We start from the raw sequence: 17386 nt of genomic DNA, 5'->3' as shown, positions 1-17386 counted from the left end.
GCGTGAGCCCTGGTCAGTGGTTGTGGATAGGGGGAGAAGGTGGTGACTGTAGGAGATTTTTAGGAGGCGGAGTCAACAGAGCTGGATGACTGAGTGGGGACGGATGAGGGAGTCGAGCCATCTAGAAATGGTCCAGGTTTCTAACTGAGGCAGTGGGGCGATGTGATGTCACTGCCTACCAGGAGGACAGCTGGTTTCAACAGGGACAAAGTAGGTTTTCTTTTAAGGTGCCAGCCGTGCGCCCCCACCCAAAGTCTTGATGATGAGGGAGGTCGTGAGAGAGGGCAGGGCATAGGTCTGGGAGGCCCCGTCTTTAGAGGGTGGGTCTTGGACCCGCAGGTGGGGCAGGAGACCGTCCAGAAGACATTTCAGGGGAAAGGAACCCCGAGGAAGAGCAGCCCGGAAGGTCTGGGAGTGGGGGGTGGGGGGGTGGGGGCGGGAGGAAAGCGGAGCAGCAGGAGGTAGAGATGCTCCCGGTAAGGAAAGTCCTGTCTGATAAGGGGGAGCTCAAATTGCGGGGAGCAGAAGGAGCAAGGCCGCAGCCACGTGAAGCCAGAGCCGGAGCAAATCATCCCACGAATTTACCCATTAGGATGGGTTTCACCCGCCTGGAAATGCTCTTTGAAGGGGGCAAGACTATCGCGGGTTGAGGAGACAATGGGAGGGGAGGAAGTGTAGACAGCAAGTGTAGACTCCTCTCCAAAGACATTTGCCAACACATTATTTGAGCGCTCCGAAGCCCACTGAAGCCGGCGGAGTGGGGGCCGCTTATGTAATAAAGCAGCACGTTGGGCCGCCTGGGTGGCTCAGTCGGTTAAGCATCGGCCCTCCGCTGGAGTCATGATCTGGGTTCCTGGGATCGAGTCCCGCCTCGGGCTCCCTGCTCGGCAGGGAGTCTGCTTCTCCCTCTGCCCCTCCCCCTGCAAACTTTTGCACAAGCTCAAGCGTGGGCTCTCTCTCTCTCTCTCTCTCTCTCTCTCTGACAAATAAATAAAATCTTAAAAAAAAAAATTAAGTAGCACGCGGAGGACTTGACAGAGAGGCGTTTCTTGCACCGGAAGGCAATCCCCAGAGCCTCTCCAGGTGTTCTGGAGCAGCCCGGACTCTGCCTAGCCTCCCGGCCACCCCTCACCCCGGGGTAACCCCCCCACCCCCCGCAGACCAGAGAGCACTCAATCAGCTTGTGGGGATGCTTGGAGCAAATGGAGAAACTGACGTGAAAGAGTAGAGGAACCCATTCCAAGCTTGGCAAACCTTCACTTTCCAGAAGCTGTGTCTGAGGAGCGGGAGGAAACATCGGGAGCAGAAACCGAAGTCTACGGAGAGAGCTTGGCAACGCAGACCTATTTACCAGCAAGGTTTCACGGGGAGCCACTGCGCATGCTCCTCCAGCGCCTCCTCTCCCCTTTCTCCCCTCCTCTCCCCCAAACAACCTCTCCCGTGGGCACGTCTGCTTGATACCCTGGAGAAGAAAATGTCAAAACTCGGAACCTCTTTCTGGGTTTGTTTGGGTATTGGTGGTCTCTCCTGGTTAGGAGCTCAGGCCAACTCTTAAGAAGCCAGACTCTGAGATGATGAATGGCAGTGTGCCAAAGGCCCGGCCATTTGTAGCTCCATTTATAATAAATAGGAAAAGCACTTGAAAGGAAATCAGATTAGGAAGTTTTACACTATTAGCTCTGTTTTAAATTTAACATTTAAATGATGTGTTATCATTCGTTTTATTAACAAATAGTAGTTTCCCCAACACTTCTCTCTGGATAGGATTTCTGAGGGAAACCTCCCCTTTTCTCCCGTGGCTTCAAAATTTCCACCTTGACATCCCAGTCCCTGCTCTGCTAGAGGAGAGCAAGTAGGAAGGGGGGCGCTGGGGGTAAGTGGAGTCCGCCTTTTCCTCTTCCCTTCCTCCTCTCAGGTTCTGTGGAAGTCAGTCCTCCCTCAGGTGAACCCACCCCACTGAGATGCCCATGGAAACACCTGCCACCTGTACCAGACTTGATGGATAGTCCAGTTCCAAGCGTCAACGTGATCCCTAAGCAGGGGCAGAAGGAAATGTGTTTCAGTGGAATTTCAGGCTGAAGCCCTGGGGTGATTCTTTTAGGAAGACAGCCCCGATCCTGTGATCCCGTTTATTCGTTCCGCAGTGGAAGTCAGGGGCTTGAGAAGCTCAGGTCCCCCTCTTAGCCAGCTCTATCCTGGGTCTCCTCACCGGGAGGACGGTAAGAGGATGGATCAGGAGTCCGAACCTTCCATAGGTTTCAGCCCAGCTCCAGCATGGCAGAGTGATCTTGGGAAACAAACAACTCTTCACCTCCCACTGGCTTAATCCTAAAAGGCGGGTTGGATCAGATAACACTTTAAGAGTCCCCTGGCTGGAAAATTTGGCTGTTTCATTTTGGGTACAGGAAGGGACTGTTTTTGAGAGAGGACAGAAAAGCACAGCCCCCTTTCCCCTCCCAGCCTGCTCCTCCTTGCAGGGAAGGTGGCAGGGCTGGCTCACCTCTGTGGGACCTCCCTGGCAGCCTCCATGTCCCCTGATCCCAGGAGTGGGCCTCCCAACTGGAGGGCATCTTTGCTTTGGGGGCGCTGCGTTTCTTCCCAGAATGGGAAAACAGACTATTGAGGGAACAGTTTGGAGGGCCTCCTGCATCTCAAGCATCTTGCCGGACATTTATTTGCCTAATTGCTTATCCTCACAACAGGCTTCTGAGGGCTGTTTCCTCCACTCTGCAGGTGAACACACGAGACCTGCAGTCTTAGGAAAGGTTACCTGTGTCCTTCTCCGCCTCCCTCCTCAAACAAAGGTACATTTTCTAAGGTGGCACTTTTCCAAAGAAACAAAAGACAAAGTCACTGAATCTTAGAAAACCATGTCCTGGGTCTGAGCTCTCTGAATTCACAGCTTGTATGACTTCCACACCAGAGGGGTTTTGGGGGGGGGGTTGACCAAAGTTTGGATATCTGGCCAGATGCTTCCCGGTCCTCGTTTTCTGGGATTCTAGGATTTCAATCTGATACGTAATTCCAGAAGGGACTTACACTCTCTGCTTTATTAAACTTGTCTGCACTTAGGCAAAGTAGACTGTTTATCCTCTATAGGGTTTTGCTTTAAAGGACATGGGAGAGTGAGCATGTGCAGAAATACATCACCTTGCTTTCCAGTTTCCAGGCAACTGTGCAGGATTACAACAAGTCACATGATATCACTGCCGCCAGGGAGAAGGGGAAATATGGAAAACTGTGCTATCTTGAGAAAGGGGCTAGGTATAAGCAAAGGGCTTTGGATTCTCTTCCAGAAATATTATCAACAAGTAGTCAAAGACCTGGAGCCTTGAGAGGGCTCCTGGCTTCTCCACACTTGGCCCAGCCTCCTGCTGGATGGGAAATGTGCCACTAGATCTGAAATCAAGGGGGAAGGGGAAAGGGCAGGGGTGAGATGGAGGGGGAGCCGTTGGGTCAAGGTGACCAAGCACCTGTTCTGGAAATCAGTCTCTTAGAGGGGTCATTAATGAGAAGAGGCAAACCAAACCAGACCTTGTGTCTGCGTCCCCATCTCCCTTCCCTCCTTCCCGCTGCTGCAGCCCTGGGATAATGAGGGAACAGGAGGGTCTTTGGTTCAATCCGATCCTGTGATGATTAGGGCTGGCTGGGGGGCAATGAAGGGTCAGTGGGGATAGCTGGGAGGGGAGGAAAACCACCCATGAAGACCAAGTTTCCACTTCCTTTTTTAAAGCCTCCTCTTTCTGATCATTGTTTATTTGATTTTGGATGTTTTGATTTTTCTATCTCCCCTCCCCCACATTGTATATGTGTGTGTGTGTGTGTGTGTGTGTGTGTGTGTGTGTGTGTGTGTACACACACACAGTCATGGACGCTGCTGCTGTTTATATCATAGACACTTCTGTGGCAATTTATTCCCCCTCAGTATACACTTCTGTTCCTGTAATAACACCCTCTGTGGCCTTTAAAGGAGGGGGGAGAGTGAGCATGTGCAGAAATACATCACAGGGACAGCTTGGCTCCTGGCTCTCATGGGGTCGCAGAAGGGGGTGGGTGTGTCCTTGGCCATGGGTCCCACATACCAGCATTCCGGAAGGCCAGGCTCTTAGATGGAGCCGACCTGAAGTGGACTGGCTTCCAGTTTCCTCACACCCAGCAGTTGTCCCAAGGCAAAGATGAGTCACCCTGCCACACTCTCGCACCGGCCCTCCCAATTTGCCCCGAGGTGGCCATATTTCATAGCCTGGACTGTGGGCTTGCAGCCAGCCTGGCTGCCTGGGGAGGTGAGCCCAGAGGGGCAGAACGTGGACACAGACAGGCAGGTATTGGGAAGTGAGATGCCACCCACCTCGCCATTCAGGAGCTCCAAAGTCTGAGCTGCGAAGGACTCATGCCCCTTGTCCCAGCCCCATAGACAAGGGGAGGTGGAGCACAGTCCCTGCTGCCTGCCCTTTTCCAGCAGATCATGGGTGTTGCATGTGCTTTCTCTTTTCGAACGGAATCCTAAATAGACGCATTTCTTGCGTGTTTCCAAGTTCTGAAGGCCTCATGACAGGTTAGGGGCACCTCTGCATTGGAAAGTGTTGTCATCCATTAAGTTCAACAAGCAAGTAAAAAAAGAAAAAGTGAGTAGAGCTGGACAACCCAAGCCTCACTCATCACCTTCAGTGCTGGGTTCTCCTTTTCTTTTATGGAAACTATCTGACTGACACCTTTACGTTTCTCAGGAAGAGGAAAATTTAATAGCTTATCATATGAGGGATCAACCCTATATATAGCGAGAGATAGTCTAGGTTTGTGGCATATTTTCTTGTTACCTTATGTGAGAAGAGAAAGTTGTGCCTCATAAACATTACTGGCGGTATGTGGGGAGGTGACATTCAAAGGAGACCGTGGGTGAAGAGTTTTCAATCCATTAAAACTGCAGATCAAGGAGAAAAGACATTCCGTGTCTGTTTAATATGGAACATATGGGAGGCTGGGGGATGCCTGCCATGGCGTGTTGGGAATGCAATTGTTACAGAAAGATGTTCTATACGTGCACACAAAGGGTTCTGGAAGCCAGGTTGGGAATTTGTAGTTAAATCTTCAGGGAACTGAGGCATGCTTCTTAACGAGGCGTCAGAGCCCATCTGCAGCCCTCAGGCCTGTCCTGGCAGATTCACACCCCCAACTTCACACATCCACAAAAGTGCGCGGTGGTTCTAACCCACACTTAGATACACGCGCACAGGGGCGCACGCATGCCTTCTGCGTGCAGGCCTGCGTTGGCCCTATGACACTTGGCCAGTGGATCCCAGGGCTGGAACTCCCTTCGCAAGATCCTCGCAGCCCAAATTCCCAGGGAAACTTGAATAGAGGTGGAAGAGTGTTTGATGATAGGAAAAAAAAAAAAAAAAATCTGCTGGCTTGCAGTTCTCGCCACGGCCAGAATGCTTTCCAGAGTCAGGGAGGGCGAGGGCAGGCAGGGGGAGCAAGCCGGAGCAAAGAGGCCGCAGAACTTGAAAGACAGAGTTGGAACTCCGGCCGAGAGCGCGAGCGCCCCCCGGGGCGGCGGGGGCCGGCAGGGGCGGAGGAGCACCCGGGAAGGGTTAACGCGGGAGCCGAGCGTGCGGCGGAGGCGGGCCGGGCCGGGCGGGGCGGGCGCGGGGCGCTGTCCCTTTAAGGCGGGCGGCGCGGGCCGGCCGAGCGCGGCTGTGATTGGCGCGGCGGGATCACTGGCTCCCCGAGCCCGGCCCGGGGGAGTCGGCTGGAGCCGGCTGCGCTTTGATAAGGTCCTGGCAACTCAGTAACAACCCGAGAGCAGGGAAATAAAAATAACCCCGCGCTGCAATGGACTTCGGGGCCGCCCGGCGTCCGAAGCGCCCGTCTCCCCCGCCGAAAGCCCTGCTGTAAAAGGTGGGGGTGGAGGCGCGGCCCCAGCGGAGCCGCTTCAAAAAAAGCCCCCCTCGGACAGGGGGCGAGGTCGCGCCGAGCCGAGTCGCGGGCGCCGGGGGTGGGAGGGGGTCCGGCCAGGCCGAGCCCGGGCCCGAGGGGCGGTGTGAGCCGTCCGGCCCCGGGGAGGGGCGGCTGGGGCACCGGGGGGCGCCCGGGGGCGCGGCCGGCGCGTACCTCCCTTTCAGGACCGTGCGCTCGGCTCGCGCCTTTGAAGTGCACAGTTAAATCCACAGCGCAGTTTTTGTTGGAAGCGCCCGGAGGACATTTGGTGCGCGGAGTGACTGCTGGAAACAGGACCTGTGTTGAAAGCCGGGCCGGGCGGGGGCCGGAGGGGCCGGGGGCGGCCGCGGCGGGGGCGGAGGCCCACTCGGGTCTTTTGCATAAAAGGGGCGGCGGAGCGCGCCGCTTCACCCTCCTTCCCGGTGGAGCTCGCTCTAATCCCGGGATTGTTGTTTCCCCGCACCCCCCTCCCCTGCCGTGCGACTCCCGATGTTCCCCGACGCCGGGACCGGCCCGGGGGGGCCCGGGGCTGCCGCTGCGAGCCGATCCGGGGGCCGGGGCCGGGGCCCTGCCCGGGGCGCCAGCGAGGTCTCGCAGCGGAGCGCGCCCGCGGATCAATGGTGAGTGCCGAGGCCGCCGCGGCCCGGCGGCCCGCGCGCTTTGATGTGCCGGCGGCCCTTTGAAGTTGGCAGGCCGGCTATTTCGGGGCTCTCTCCCGGCTGGCGCGGAGGGGAGCGGCGGGCCCGGCGCCCGGCGCTCCGGGGGGCTTGCCCGGGCCGCCCCGCGCGCCTTGCGCCCGGGTCCCCCTCCCCAGCGGGGTGGCGGGGCCCCCGGCGGAAAGACCTCTGCAAGTGGCGGCTGCGGCGGGGTTGGGGAGGGGGCAGATTCCCCCCTCCCCACGCCCGGGGGTCGCGTCGCTGTCGTTGTTATGGATGTGAGTCGGGGTGTGAGTGTGCGCGGGAGTGCCTTCGGAAGGTGGGATGAAAGGGTGGCGGCGCCCCACTCTTGCCCTCCCCCCGCCCCCTCTCACTCCCCCCCCGCCTCTCCCTCCGCCCCCTCCTCGCCTCCCGCCTCTCTGACCCCCTCCCCTCCCCTCCTCCCCTCCCGGCCGCTGGTCCGAGTTTAGGGGCCCCGAGCACTGGCCCAGGCTCAGTCTGCGCGCAGGAGCGGCCAGGGCCCGGGGCGCCCGCGTCCCCCGCGTCCCCCGTGTGCCTCCTCCCAGCCCGGGCCCCGCGCCCCCGGCCCCTTGTGCGGAGAGGCAGAGGCTCCGCGCGTCGCCATTTCTGGACTAGGCTGCTGCTTTCCGTGCCTTTTCGCGAGCGGCGGCGCTGGGGACCGACCCGCGCCCGGGCTCCGGGTGCCGCGAGCGCCTCCCGGGGCTCTGGCCCCGCGCTCGGCGGCCCGCTCGCCGGGGCTCTGGACGCGTTCGGTTGGATTTGGGCCGGGGGGGGCGGGCCGGTGGGGCTCGGCGGAGATGAGAGCCCGGCCTTGGGCCGCCTTCTTCTTCCAGGTAACGGGGCCGCCCCACCTTCCCTCCGCCCGGGCAGCGCGGCGCTCCCGGCGGCCCCGCCACTCCGCCGGCCGAGCTGCCCAGCCCGGCCCCCCGCGAGGCCCCTAGTTCGGGGTCGCGCCCTACCCCCCCGGCCCGCCCCTGCCCTCCTTAGTTTGATCCTTCCCGTGCTGGGGAAAGCAGCGTGTTTATTGGTTAGATAAGACTTTTTTCTTTTGGAAAAAAGACAGGATTGAGGTCAGTAGAGTTTGGGATTCTTGGCACAGGCAGTGGTAGAGAGAGACGGTTTCTGATCCGGTTTTGTAGGGTTTGTGGCTCCGGGAGGTGAGCTGGGGGCGGGAGTGGGGGCGAAGGGGGCAGCGGGTCCTGAGGCTTCTCTGCCTCTCTCGCAAAGTTTGAAGATCAAAGTCTTGTCTGAGTGAGTTGATTTCTGGTTTGGGGGAACGGGGAACACAGAGGTGTAGACTGAGCCGGATTCTTGGCGGGAGGCGGGGGCGCCGCGAACATTTACATCTGGGTGGAGGGGGGCGTTTTCCAGCTGGGAGCCCATTCCGCCCCTCGCTGGGCGGGCTTCTTTCTCGGTCGCGGATCTTCTGAATTTTTAAGGAGTGGGAAGGGGGAGCGCCGAGGGAAAGGGTGGGTGGGGGGAATGGGAACCAGATGCCGGGGAAGGGCACGTTTGGAGCTCGAGTTATCTGTGCTGAGAGCCGAGTGGGGAAATTTACCGAAATTGGTTTCACCTGCACACAGCCCGGCGGCTCCGTGTGCGCGTCTTTGGAGTTGATGCTATCGGGGGAGGGGGGACGGGGGGGAGCAGAGGGGAGGGGAAGAGAGCGCAGCGGAGCCCGTGCGGAGCTGAGGCTGCCCTGCGTGCACCCCGGCCCAGGGGCTTTTTGGAAGATTCAGTCTTACACCTTCCAGGCCCCTCCGCCCCCACCTCCCACCCTCTGCGCTCCCAGCTCACCTTCCCCGCCCCACCCCCCAATTGTGCAGGGAGCTCAGATTTCGCCTTTGAAAAAGCAGCGTCTGATACTTTAGATGAGCACCTCGCAGATAGCTGGGTTGCTTGATTTGAATTTGAGGAGTTGAAAAGCCTGTTTACTTTCTTGCTTTGATGTTGGGTAGATCTGGTTTTGATTAGATCAATACCCCTTTCTCTCTCCCTACCTCCCCCCTTCCTTTTCTTTCCAGAAAGGAGGCTCAGATGAGCCCCTGCTGACTTGAGAGAGAAAGAGAGACCACGCTGATTGCTGAGAAGAGCTGGGGGAAGAGGACAAACTCCGGAGGAAGAACTCCCTCACCATGAGCAGTGCTGTGCTGGTGACTCGCCTCCCAGACCCCAGCAGCAGCTTCCACGAGGATGCCCCCCGGCCCCCTGTCCCCGGGGAAGAAGGGGAGACCCCGCCGTGCCAGCCCGGGGTAGGAAAGGGCCAGGTCACCAAACCCATGCCTGTCTCCTCCAACGCCAGGCGGAATGAGGATGGGTTGGGGGAGCCCGAGGGACGGGCATCCCCGGATTCCCCTCTGACCAGGTGGACCAAGTCCTTGCACTCCTTGCTGGGCGATCAAGATGGTGCTTATCTCTTCCGCACTTTCCTGGAGAGGGACAAATGCGTGGATACCTTAGACTTCTGGTTTGCCTGCAATGGCTTCAGGCAGATGAACCTGAAGGATACCAAAACTTTACGAGTAGCCAAAGCGATCTACAAGAGGTACATTGAGAACAACAGCATCGTCTCCAAGCAGCTGAAACCGGCCACCAAAACCTACATAAGAGATGGCATCAAGAAGCAACAGATTGATTCCATCATGTTTGACCAGGCGCAGACCGAGATCCAGTCGGTGATGGAGGAAAATGCCTACCAGATGTTTTTGACTTCTGATATATACCTCGAATATGTGAGGAGTGGGGGAGAAAACACGGCTTACATGAGTAACGGGGGACTGGGGAGCCTCAAGGTCGTGTGTGGCTATCTCCCCACCTTGAACGAGGAAGAGGAGTGGGCCTGTGCTGACTTCAAGTGCAAACTGTCACCCACTGTGGTTGGCTTGTCCAGCAAAACCCTGAGGGCCACAGCGAACGTGCGGTCCACCGAGGTTGTTGAGAATGGATACAGGTAGGACTTTGTCTGTCCGGGGAGGGTGGGTGTCTCTCCAGGGAGGGGGCTGGGGGCTGGAGGCAGTGGGGGAGTGGCAGGGGCTGGTGTGGGCTTTGCAGATGTTTTGAGTTAAGTGGGATGGATGGTGGGATGGATAGGCCGCTGAGGCTGAAGAAGGTCTGTTGAGAGCTAGGACGGCTGGCCACAAACCCTTTGATCTTGGCTTGTCGTTGTTAAAAGTGGGGAGAAGTACCGCACACAGCTGAATCGCAGCCTGCAGTCTTCCAGGACTGACTTCAAACAGTGGCAAGCAGTATTCATTAATGCGGGTTACTTATTATCCTGGACCAGTCTTAGAAGGCTGGGGGGGGTGGGGGGAGAGAGAGAGAGAGAAGACAACAGCTTTTGATGCCTCTGAGTCACTGAGTACACTAAGCGCCGGTTTTGGAAGGGGTCACTCACCACTCATCAGTAGTGAGAGGAATGGATGTGGCCAGGGAGGCAGCTGGGTTGTGGAGGCCCAGGGAGCAGCGTGCGCACCCACTGGACGTGGGGGTAAGTGGGGTCTTTCGAACTCTCCATGCAGACGATAGTCAGCAGTTGGCTTCACAACTGAGGCTGTGGTTCTCTTTGTACTTTGGGTATCCACCCAGCAAGAAACCCTTCTAACTAGGGAAGGTCCTGTGACTTTCCCAAATAAAGGACCCTTGGCTTTAGAGTCCGCTGGTAGATTAATCTAGATTTTAAATGCTGGCGGCCTGAGGCTCAGACCTCCGTGGACGGTTGTGTTGCTTAGTGCTGGCGGACAAGAGTCTTGGATGGAGAGGACAGGGCCCTGGAGTACTTTGCCTTTTTGAGGCTTCAAAGATCAGCAGTCCTTTATAGAATGGCCAAGTCTTAAGATTCTTGACCTCTGACAGCAAGTTCAGACCTCCTGTTAGAAATGAGTTTTTCCGTGTCTCTCCCTCCCTCCCCCTCCAGATACCCCAAATGAGCCTCTCGCTTCTAGATCCGCTTCTAGATCCGCTGCTTGAGGCATGGCAGCGGAGGGGGTGGTGGGCATTTGATCCCTCTCTGCCTCCGGTATTTCTTCGTGTGTTTGGGATCGGGGATGCAGTCTGGTGGCTGCCTCTGTGGAGACTGCCCTCTTCCTGGCGGGTCCTGCCTCCGGGGCCCCACAGGAACACCAGGGGCAGGGTAGCCCAGTCTGAGCCTAGAAGCAGTGATTTAGGGGTGGCCCAGAGAGCTTTTTTTCCCCCCCACCGGGAGTGAAGAGCTCATTCTCCAGCCACCAGAGGGCGCTCCTGCAGCCTTACGCTCGGGTTCACCCACATTCAGACATCTGGTCTACACCCAGGTGGAACTCCATTGGCTTTTGAAAGGAAGTGGAGGATCACATGAAAAGGAGTTGTTTCAGCATCTTTAAGCTTCTGGTGTCAGGTGGTTTTGCGGAAGATACTGGGTCTGGCCTCTGTGGCCTGGCAGTCACCAGGCACCTGCAGTTACGCCATTAAGGGAACGTTCTGGTAAATGGGTGCTGGTCTCACTGCTACTCTAGGGACTTTCCAACAGTGGAGCTTCTGTGTCTCCCACTGTCAGGACCCAGAGTGGCCCGTTTGGGAACAGTGGCCCCTTTGTCAGCAGCAAACCTTGCGTGGTTTGCGTGTGGTTTGGGATGTCACCGAAGAGAAAGTGCTCCCAGGCAGGACCCTGCTGCGACCCCTCCCCTTTGTGGGTGGGCAGTAGAGAGCCCGCCTGGGTGGGCCCCTCCCCCTCCCCCTTCCAGAGGCCTCCACTGGGCTCAGACCAGGATTAAACTTTCCCGAGATGACTCTGGTGAACTTTTTGAGATTCTGGGGGCAGGCGTCAGAGATCCTTGGTGGTTCCAAGGTGTGGACTGTGGGCCTTGTTGATCCGTAGATGACACCTTCTCACTCACCCCTGTGGTTGTCACACTCTATTTGTGGACACCTTTGCGCCCTGTTGGATTAAAATAAAGTGTTTTATCTGTACCACACGGAGCCCGCCACGTCTTGACTGGGCATCCTCTCAGAGAACCTAGGACCTATCCGGTTGCACTGGAACGTTCAGGATCTTCAGGTGGACACAGGGTATATTAGGAGGTGTCCCACATTTTTCCAGGGCCTGGCTTCCAGCCCTGTCCACTCATCACTACATGGTGGAAGTCTTTCTAGCCCCACGTGTCCTTCTCTGTGATGACTGGGCACCCTCCCTTCTGCTTGTGTCAAGCTCGCTCTTAGGATCAAAACACTGGACAAGACAACCCTGGTTATAAAGGGAAAGGTTCTGAACTCTCGCGAAGTTGTAGAATTCTTTTCATTTAACTGTGATAAGGAGTGGGACCGGGAATGGGGCGGCCCGCACTCCCTGGAAGCCCACCTTCCCAGGCCTCCGCTTCTCTGCGAGCTGAACTTCAGCCTGGGTCTCTTCAGCCAGCTCCTGGGATGCGGGGCTCCCGGCCGACCCTTTCATCTCCGATTGAGGCCGACCCCCTGAGTCCTGCCAAGGGGTCTGCTGTCCGCAGCCGTGGAGGAGCCGGCCCGGTTTCTAGGCCCCGTGTTTACCTTGGGCGCTCGGGGGAGGCCTCCTTTTTAATGACTTGTTTGTGTCCTCCCTGATTTGGTGTCAGGTTGGATATAAATAGTTGGAACCCAAGAGCGAGAATTATCCTCGGAGGGGAGGACTCTGGTTTGGGGGCGCTGGAGTGGGATGCCTGGGCTTTTGACAGCCTCCGTAAATAACTCCGGAGCCGGAGGGACCCGGCGGTAGGAGCACGTGCCAGAGCCCAGCACGCAGACGTGGGGTGTCACGGGGTGTGTGTGGAGGGGCGGTGGCATGAGGAGCTCGGCCTGGCATGTATTTTGGGAAGGAGACCGTGCTGGGCTCACAGGGTGCTCCCTTGTGTCCTCCCCTGTCTGCCCCAGCCCTGGTGCCCTCCTGTGCCAGGCGGGTCTCCTGTGCCTGCCATTGGACCTCTCTGGCCTCCCTTCAGATGAGTCGGGCCTAGCCCATGGCCCTCTGCTGGCTCCAAGTGCTTCCTGGTCTCTGAAAGAGCTCGCTCAGGAGGCGGATTTTTGTGCGAAGCCACTGGAATCAAGCTCAGCCTCAGTTATCAAAGAAGATGATGCCACAGGAAAGATAGGCTGGGAGCAGTGGCCCCCACTTAGAGGCTGGGCTCTCTGAAGGAGGCAGTTTGCCAAAACCCACTTTTGAGAGCTGGCCTGTTTCTAGTGGCTCAGCTGCCCAAGGCCACCTGAGTGTCAGGCCTCTTACTGAATGCACCCCCCACCCCCGCTGCCATCTTGCCTTAGAAGATGCTTCTTGAAGAGGTGGTTGCCTTTGGGGCAGTGACTTCGGAGTACATTGTCAGAGGGCTTTTGGCAAGCCCTAAACGTGGAAATACTTGTTAAGTTGTACTGTTTGGAGAGAGGAGGCCCCAAACGTCAGGTCTCTGGTGCTCTCTGGGGGGCTTGGCCCTGGCGTGTGGGGGAGGGGGCCGGGGCCACAGCCGGACATCAAGATAAGAGATCAGAACGAGCTGGGGAAGAAAAAAAGGAAGAGCCAGGAAACAATTTCCCTTCCTTGAAGGTCCCAGGAGTCCCTGCTGCCTGACAGCCCAAAGCCCCTTGCCCATGGGCGTTGCAAACCAACAGGTCCGCCCCCTGCGGAATCGGTACTGTAGGCCTCTGCTCTTTGTAGGAATTTAAAATCCTTGCAGCAGGGGCGCCTGGGTGGCTCAGTGGGTTAAGCCTCTGCCTTCAGCTCGGGTCCTGGTCTCAGGGTCCTGGGATCGAGCCCACATCGGGCTCCCTGCTCAACAGGGAGCCTGTTTCCTCCTCTCTCTCTGCTGCCTGCCTCTCAGCCTATTTGTGATTTCTCTGTGTCAAATAAATAAATAAGATATTTTTTAAAAAAAATCCTTGCAGCAACCATGGGAGCATAACAGTCCTGAAGAAATAAAGCATCTGGGTACAATTACTGTAGCGTGGTCAAGTCTCTTTCCCATTTCTTTCTTTCTTTCTTTCTTTTTTTTTTTTCTTTTTTTTTTTTTTTAACGATACATGAGAAAGGGCTCTAATCCATTTTCTCAAAATCGTGTGGCGATTCTGACAATGTTCTGGGTTCTTAAAAATTGAATTTCTATCTCCACGACCCTGCCTCCTTCCTCTGCTCCGTCCTCCCTCCTCTGTTACAATTGTAGGAAAACCCAAATACCTTCTTGCAGTCAAGCGAGCTAATAAGGGCAATATATTTCGTTTTTAAGGATGGTCACGAAAGCAGCCCTCTATTCGGGAAGCGGAGGAGGATGAGTTTATTTTGGGACCCGTGTGTTCTGTGATCCATTCCAATGAGTGCAAAGCCGTGAGCACACATGGATTTGAGTTCTGTGTCTTTCTGGTTGGCGAGGGAGAAGGGATTTGCCTGGAGTCATTTGCTTCCCAAAAAGGTTGACCTCAGGATGTTGTCTGCGGGAATGCCGCAGAGACAGCAGCCAGTGTCTGAAGGCTCTTGAAGGCCCCCTGGGCTCTTTTGATCTCGCACTAATGCCTCTTAGACCGAAACACTTTACAGCCACCTGTCAGATGGCCCCATGTCTGTTAAGGAACTTGAGCAAAGTCTAGAGCTCCTGCCTCGCCCCACCAGCTGGGGAGCCGCTGGCACCAAGGACCAACCTGGGCCTTGCCCTCATGGAGCTTCCGGTCTGGTTTCCGGCCTCTCAGGCATCCGAGGCCTAGACACCAATGCCGAGTGACCATAAGTCCTGATAAATACCGTGGAAGAAGGAAGAGCCAAACCCCCGACAGCTCTGTTTTCCTCAGCATTTGGTTTTTTGGAGGATTACCAACATCTCCCCAAATTACAGTGCCCTCGAGTCTTCGGAGATTGTAGGAATTTCCTGCCGATGGGCATGTTGGAGCTGGGTGTTTTTTAGGTGGAGAGCCCATGTCCATGGAGCTGGTGACTTGACCGTGGCCACCTGCTGGCCCGGAGCTAAGCCAGCAACAGCGCTCGCTGGTCTGGTCCCTGTCAGGAAGGGCTTAGAGCACTTTCCTACCCCTGGGCTTCTGAAAGCTAGGAGGGGACCCAGGAGAAGTTTCCTTGTCAGAGCACCCCAGAGAGCAGGGAGCTTTGGGCTTTTTTTAAAAGACTTGGGTTACTCCATAATCCTATCCCCTCCATGGTCCGCTCAGACTGGTAGGAAGTGCTTTCTTCTTTCTGACTTAAAAGCCCATTTCCTCTCTCCTCTTGTCTTGCCTTTATTTTATTTTATTTTATTTATTTATTAAAGTTTTTTTTTTTAAGATTTTATTTATTTATTTATTTGACAGACCGAGATCACAAGTAGGCAGAGAGGGGGGAGGGGGAGAAGCAGGCTCCCCGCTGAGCAGGGAGCCTGACGCAGGCTCCATCCCAGGACCCTGGGATCATGACCTGAGCCGGAGGCAGAGGCTTTAACCCACTGAGCCACCCAGGCGCCCCTCTTGTCCTTCCTTTAGAGGCAGCTCCAGACACGGCCGTCCTCTCCTTCCTTCTGACTTCCCTTACCAACTAAGAGGCATTTGTACTCCATCATCTCTCCTCCCGTTTCCTCTCTTAAAAAAAGTCCGCTGCCCTTCCTCTGCTCCCACCACTCCTCTCTCTCCTGCCTTGCTGTCTGGAGATCCCGTATCGAGGGCTTGGGACCAGGGCCAAGGCACGGAGGGCCCTTACTGTCCTCGCGTAATCATCACAACATATTCTGGGAGGTGGGGAGACTTCTTGCTCTCTACACTGAGGACAGGGTCAGTGTCTCAAGGACACTTTAAGGTCACTCGGTCCAAGGTATTCAATGGGTTCAAGTGGGACCTTCCTCATTTGCACTTGCTGGTCAGTTCTGTACCAGCATCTGGCTGTGTGTTCCAGTCTGGCTCAGGAGAACAGAATCATTGTCCCTGCTGATGTCGAGCTCCTAGGGGAGCCTAGATGTGGGTTCCCTGTGGCCAGGTCTCCAGCCAGGTGGCCTCTCGCAAGGCCTTTGGCCTCCACCTGGGGCTCTGCGCCTCCTGCCACGGTTGTGAGGCTGCAGGGTGACTGGGCAGTAGAGTACCTGCTGTGTGCGGGGGTGCACCCGCGCCCAGAACGGAGATCCTGCCTCTCCCTAGTGCCCCGTCTGTGGTGACGCTTGACTGTTACTCACTGCTCTGTACCAAGGAGATTGGCTTCATTCTGGCTCTAAACGTTCCTGCTCTGGATGTAACATTTCTTTTTGTGTGCTCACTCTGGCTAGAGTGCAAGCTTTCCTGTCCCAGCTGCCCCCACGGAGGCCCTCACCCCGCACTGTGGCTGCGACCCCTGCCCACAGCCGACCCTCCTTCCGTCTGGTCTAGTGGCATGGCCCAGGTCCCACGTGCTGCTGGAACTTCTTGGACCCCTGAGGCTGGTCTCTGTATCAGGAGGCAGAAGGAGTTTGGGTGAGGGCCAAAGAAATCCGCGTCTTGCCAGCGACTCCGGGCTCTGCCCTGGGTGGCTGCTGTCCTACGGGGCCAGCACGGGTGCACTGGCAGGGTGGGCCTAGGACACCTTCTCTCCTAGGTGGCTGCAAGCACGGGGGGCTGTGATGTGTGTGAAGGCGTGCCCCGCTCCATGAGCTCGCACCTCCCCAAGGGTACCCCTTTGTTACGGAGGCCAGCCCACTGGTGCCTAGAGAACAGAGACCCAGGCTGGGTCCGGCTAGAGCCCAGCACCGTGCTGCACACAGAGGAGGTGATAGGAGCTGGACGATGGCACGTAGAGGCTGCTTTGACCTTTCGTGAGTCCCTTTCATCTGCCGCCCCCAAGGCCATCTTTAGAGACCTGTGCAATGGCCTGATGGAATGGGTTCTCTCTTCTGGGCCTTCCTCTTCTCCCCCAGTTGATTTCTTTGCTGTTGGCTTAGACTTGGTGGGCCCAGTGGAGTATGCCAGGGTCTTTGTCAGTGGGGCCATTTGTGACTTCGGGCTTGATGGGCCCCTTGCTGGAGCGGGCTGACAACAGTGGCCCTAAGTCCTCCTCCCTCCTCCCCCACCCACTTAATGTCCTTCTCTAGTGACACAGGAAGAATGCAACCCAGCAGGGGACAGGCTCACTGGTGGTCCTGGGAGGCGATCAGGAGGGCAGAATGGACAGGCAGAGGCCCCTGAAACAAAGGGCAGGAGACACCGGAGGAGGGGCCTGGACCTTCCTTGGAAACAGCGGTGCTGCTCATTCGAATCCTGCCCGTCTTGAGCATAGCCAAGTTACCTGGAAAAGGCAGGCCTGGTGGGGGGGGGGGGGGGCAGGGCCCAGCGGAGGCCCAGCTCCAGGTGGGGTGCAAGTTCTGAACCTTGTCTGGAGCTTTTCTGTCCCATCTGTCCAGTGTCCCGGACCCGGGGTGGAAGTGAGAAGGTGATGCCAGGCCTTGGGTTGCGTGAATCTTGGAACTATGCTAACAGACCCCGGATGGGGAGTTTGGGTGCCTAAGACCCCTGGGGGCCCTAAAACCGTGTTCTAGGGCAGGCTTGGCCATGGTGGCGGGGAGGAGGCCCTTCACCTCTACGCACTTGCTCTCCTCTTTGGTTTGACAGCCTCCCCTCCTAGAGCAGAGTGCTGTGCCTTCCTCTGTCTGAGTGTGCGTTTAGCCCTTTGTAGGATCCCCTGGGCTGCTGATGGCCTCCTCTGTCCCCTGCCCAGCCGATGGCCTCCTCTGTCCCCTGCCCAGCCTGCTTTCTTCCCGGGGTGAACCGGTGGCTTAGCTGCCCTCCCTTAAGTAGCCCCAGCTGTCAGCCCAGGTGAGCGGCTGGGCCTGGGCTGCCGGTTGGTC

At 57.1% G+C, this 17386-nt stretch overlaps 2 protein-coding genes across 4 annotated transcripts in view; one reads left to right on the top strand and one right to left on the bottom strand.

The window, feature by feature from the left end:
- Nucleotides 1-5661: 5661 nt before the first annotated feature.
- On the bottom strand, nucleotides 5662-7997 carry LOC111158055 (collagen alpha-1(I) chain-like). Its single transcript, XM_022519851.1, has 3 exons — nucleotides 7732-7997; nucleotides 7100-7617; nucleotides 5662-6854 (listed from the first exon to the last, which is right to left on the bottom strand). Exons 1-3 carry the CDS (start codon nucleotides 7995-7997, stop codon nucleotides 5662-5664), a joined length of 1977 nt encoding a protein of 658 aa, XP_022375559.1.
- LOC111158088 (axin 2) overlaps nucleotides 6498-17386 on the top strand; it is a 29293-nt gene continuing 18404 nt past the window's right edge. For all 3 annotated transcript variants that reach the window (XM_022519922.1, XM_022519921.1, XM_022519920.1), the window contains exons 1-2: nucleotides 6498-6557; nucleotides 8639-9564. In XM_022519922.1, the coding sequence (XP_022375630.1) occupies nucleotides 8750-9564 (815 nt within the window). In that variant the 5' untranslated portion in view covers nucleotides 6498-6557; nucleotides 8639-8749. The remainder of the gene's footprint in view (nucleotides 6558-8638; nucleotides 9565-17386) is intronic.

Source organism: Enhydra lutris, unplaced genomic scaffold (assembly GCF_002288905.1).
Source record: "Enhydra lutris kenyoni isolate GAN:26980312 unplaced genomic scaffold, ASM228890v2 scaffoldscaffold57, whole genome shotgun sequence".
NCBI lineage: Eukaryota > Metazoa > Chordata > Mammalia > Carnivora > Mustelidae > Enhydra > Enhydra lutris.
Note: the sequence above shows the minus strand (reverse complement) of the source record. Positions and strands in the feature narration are given on the sequence as shown.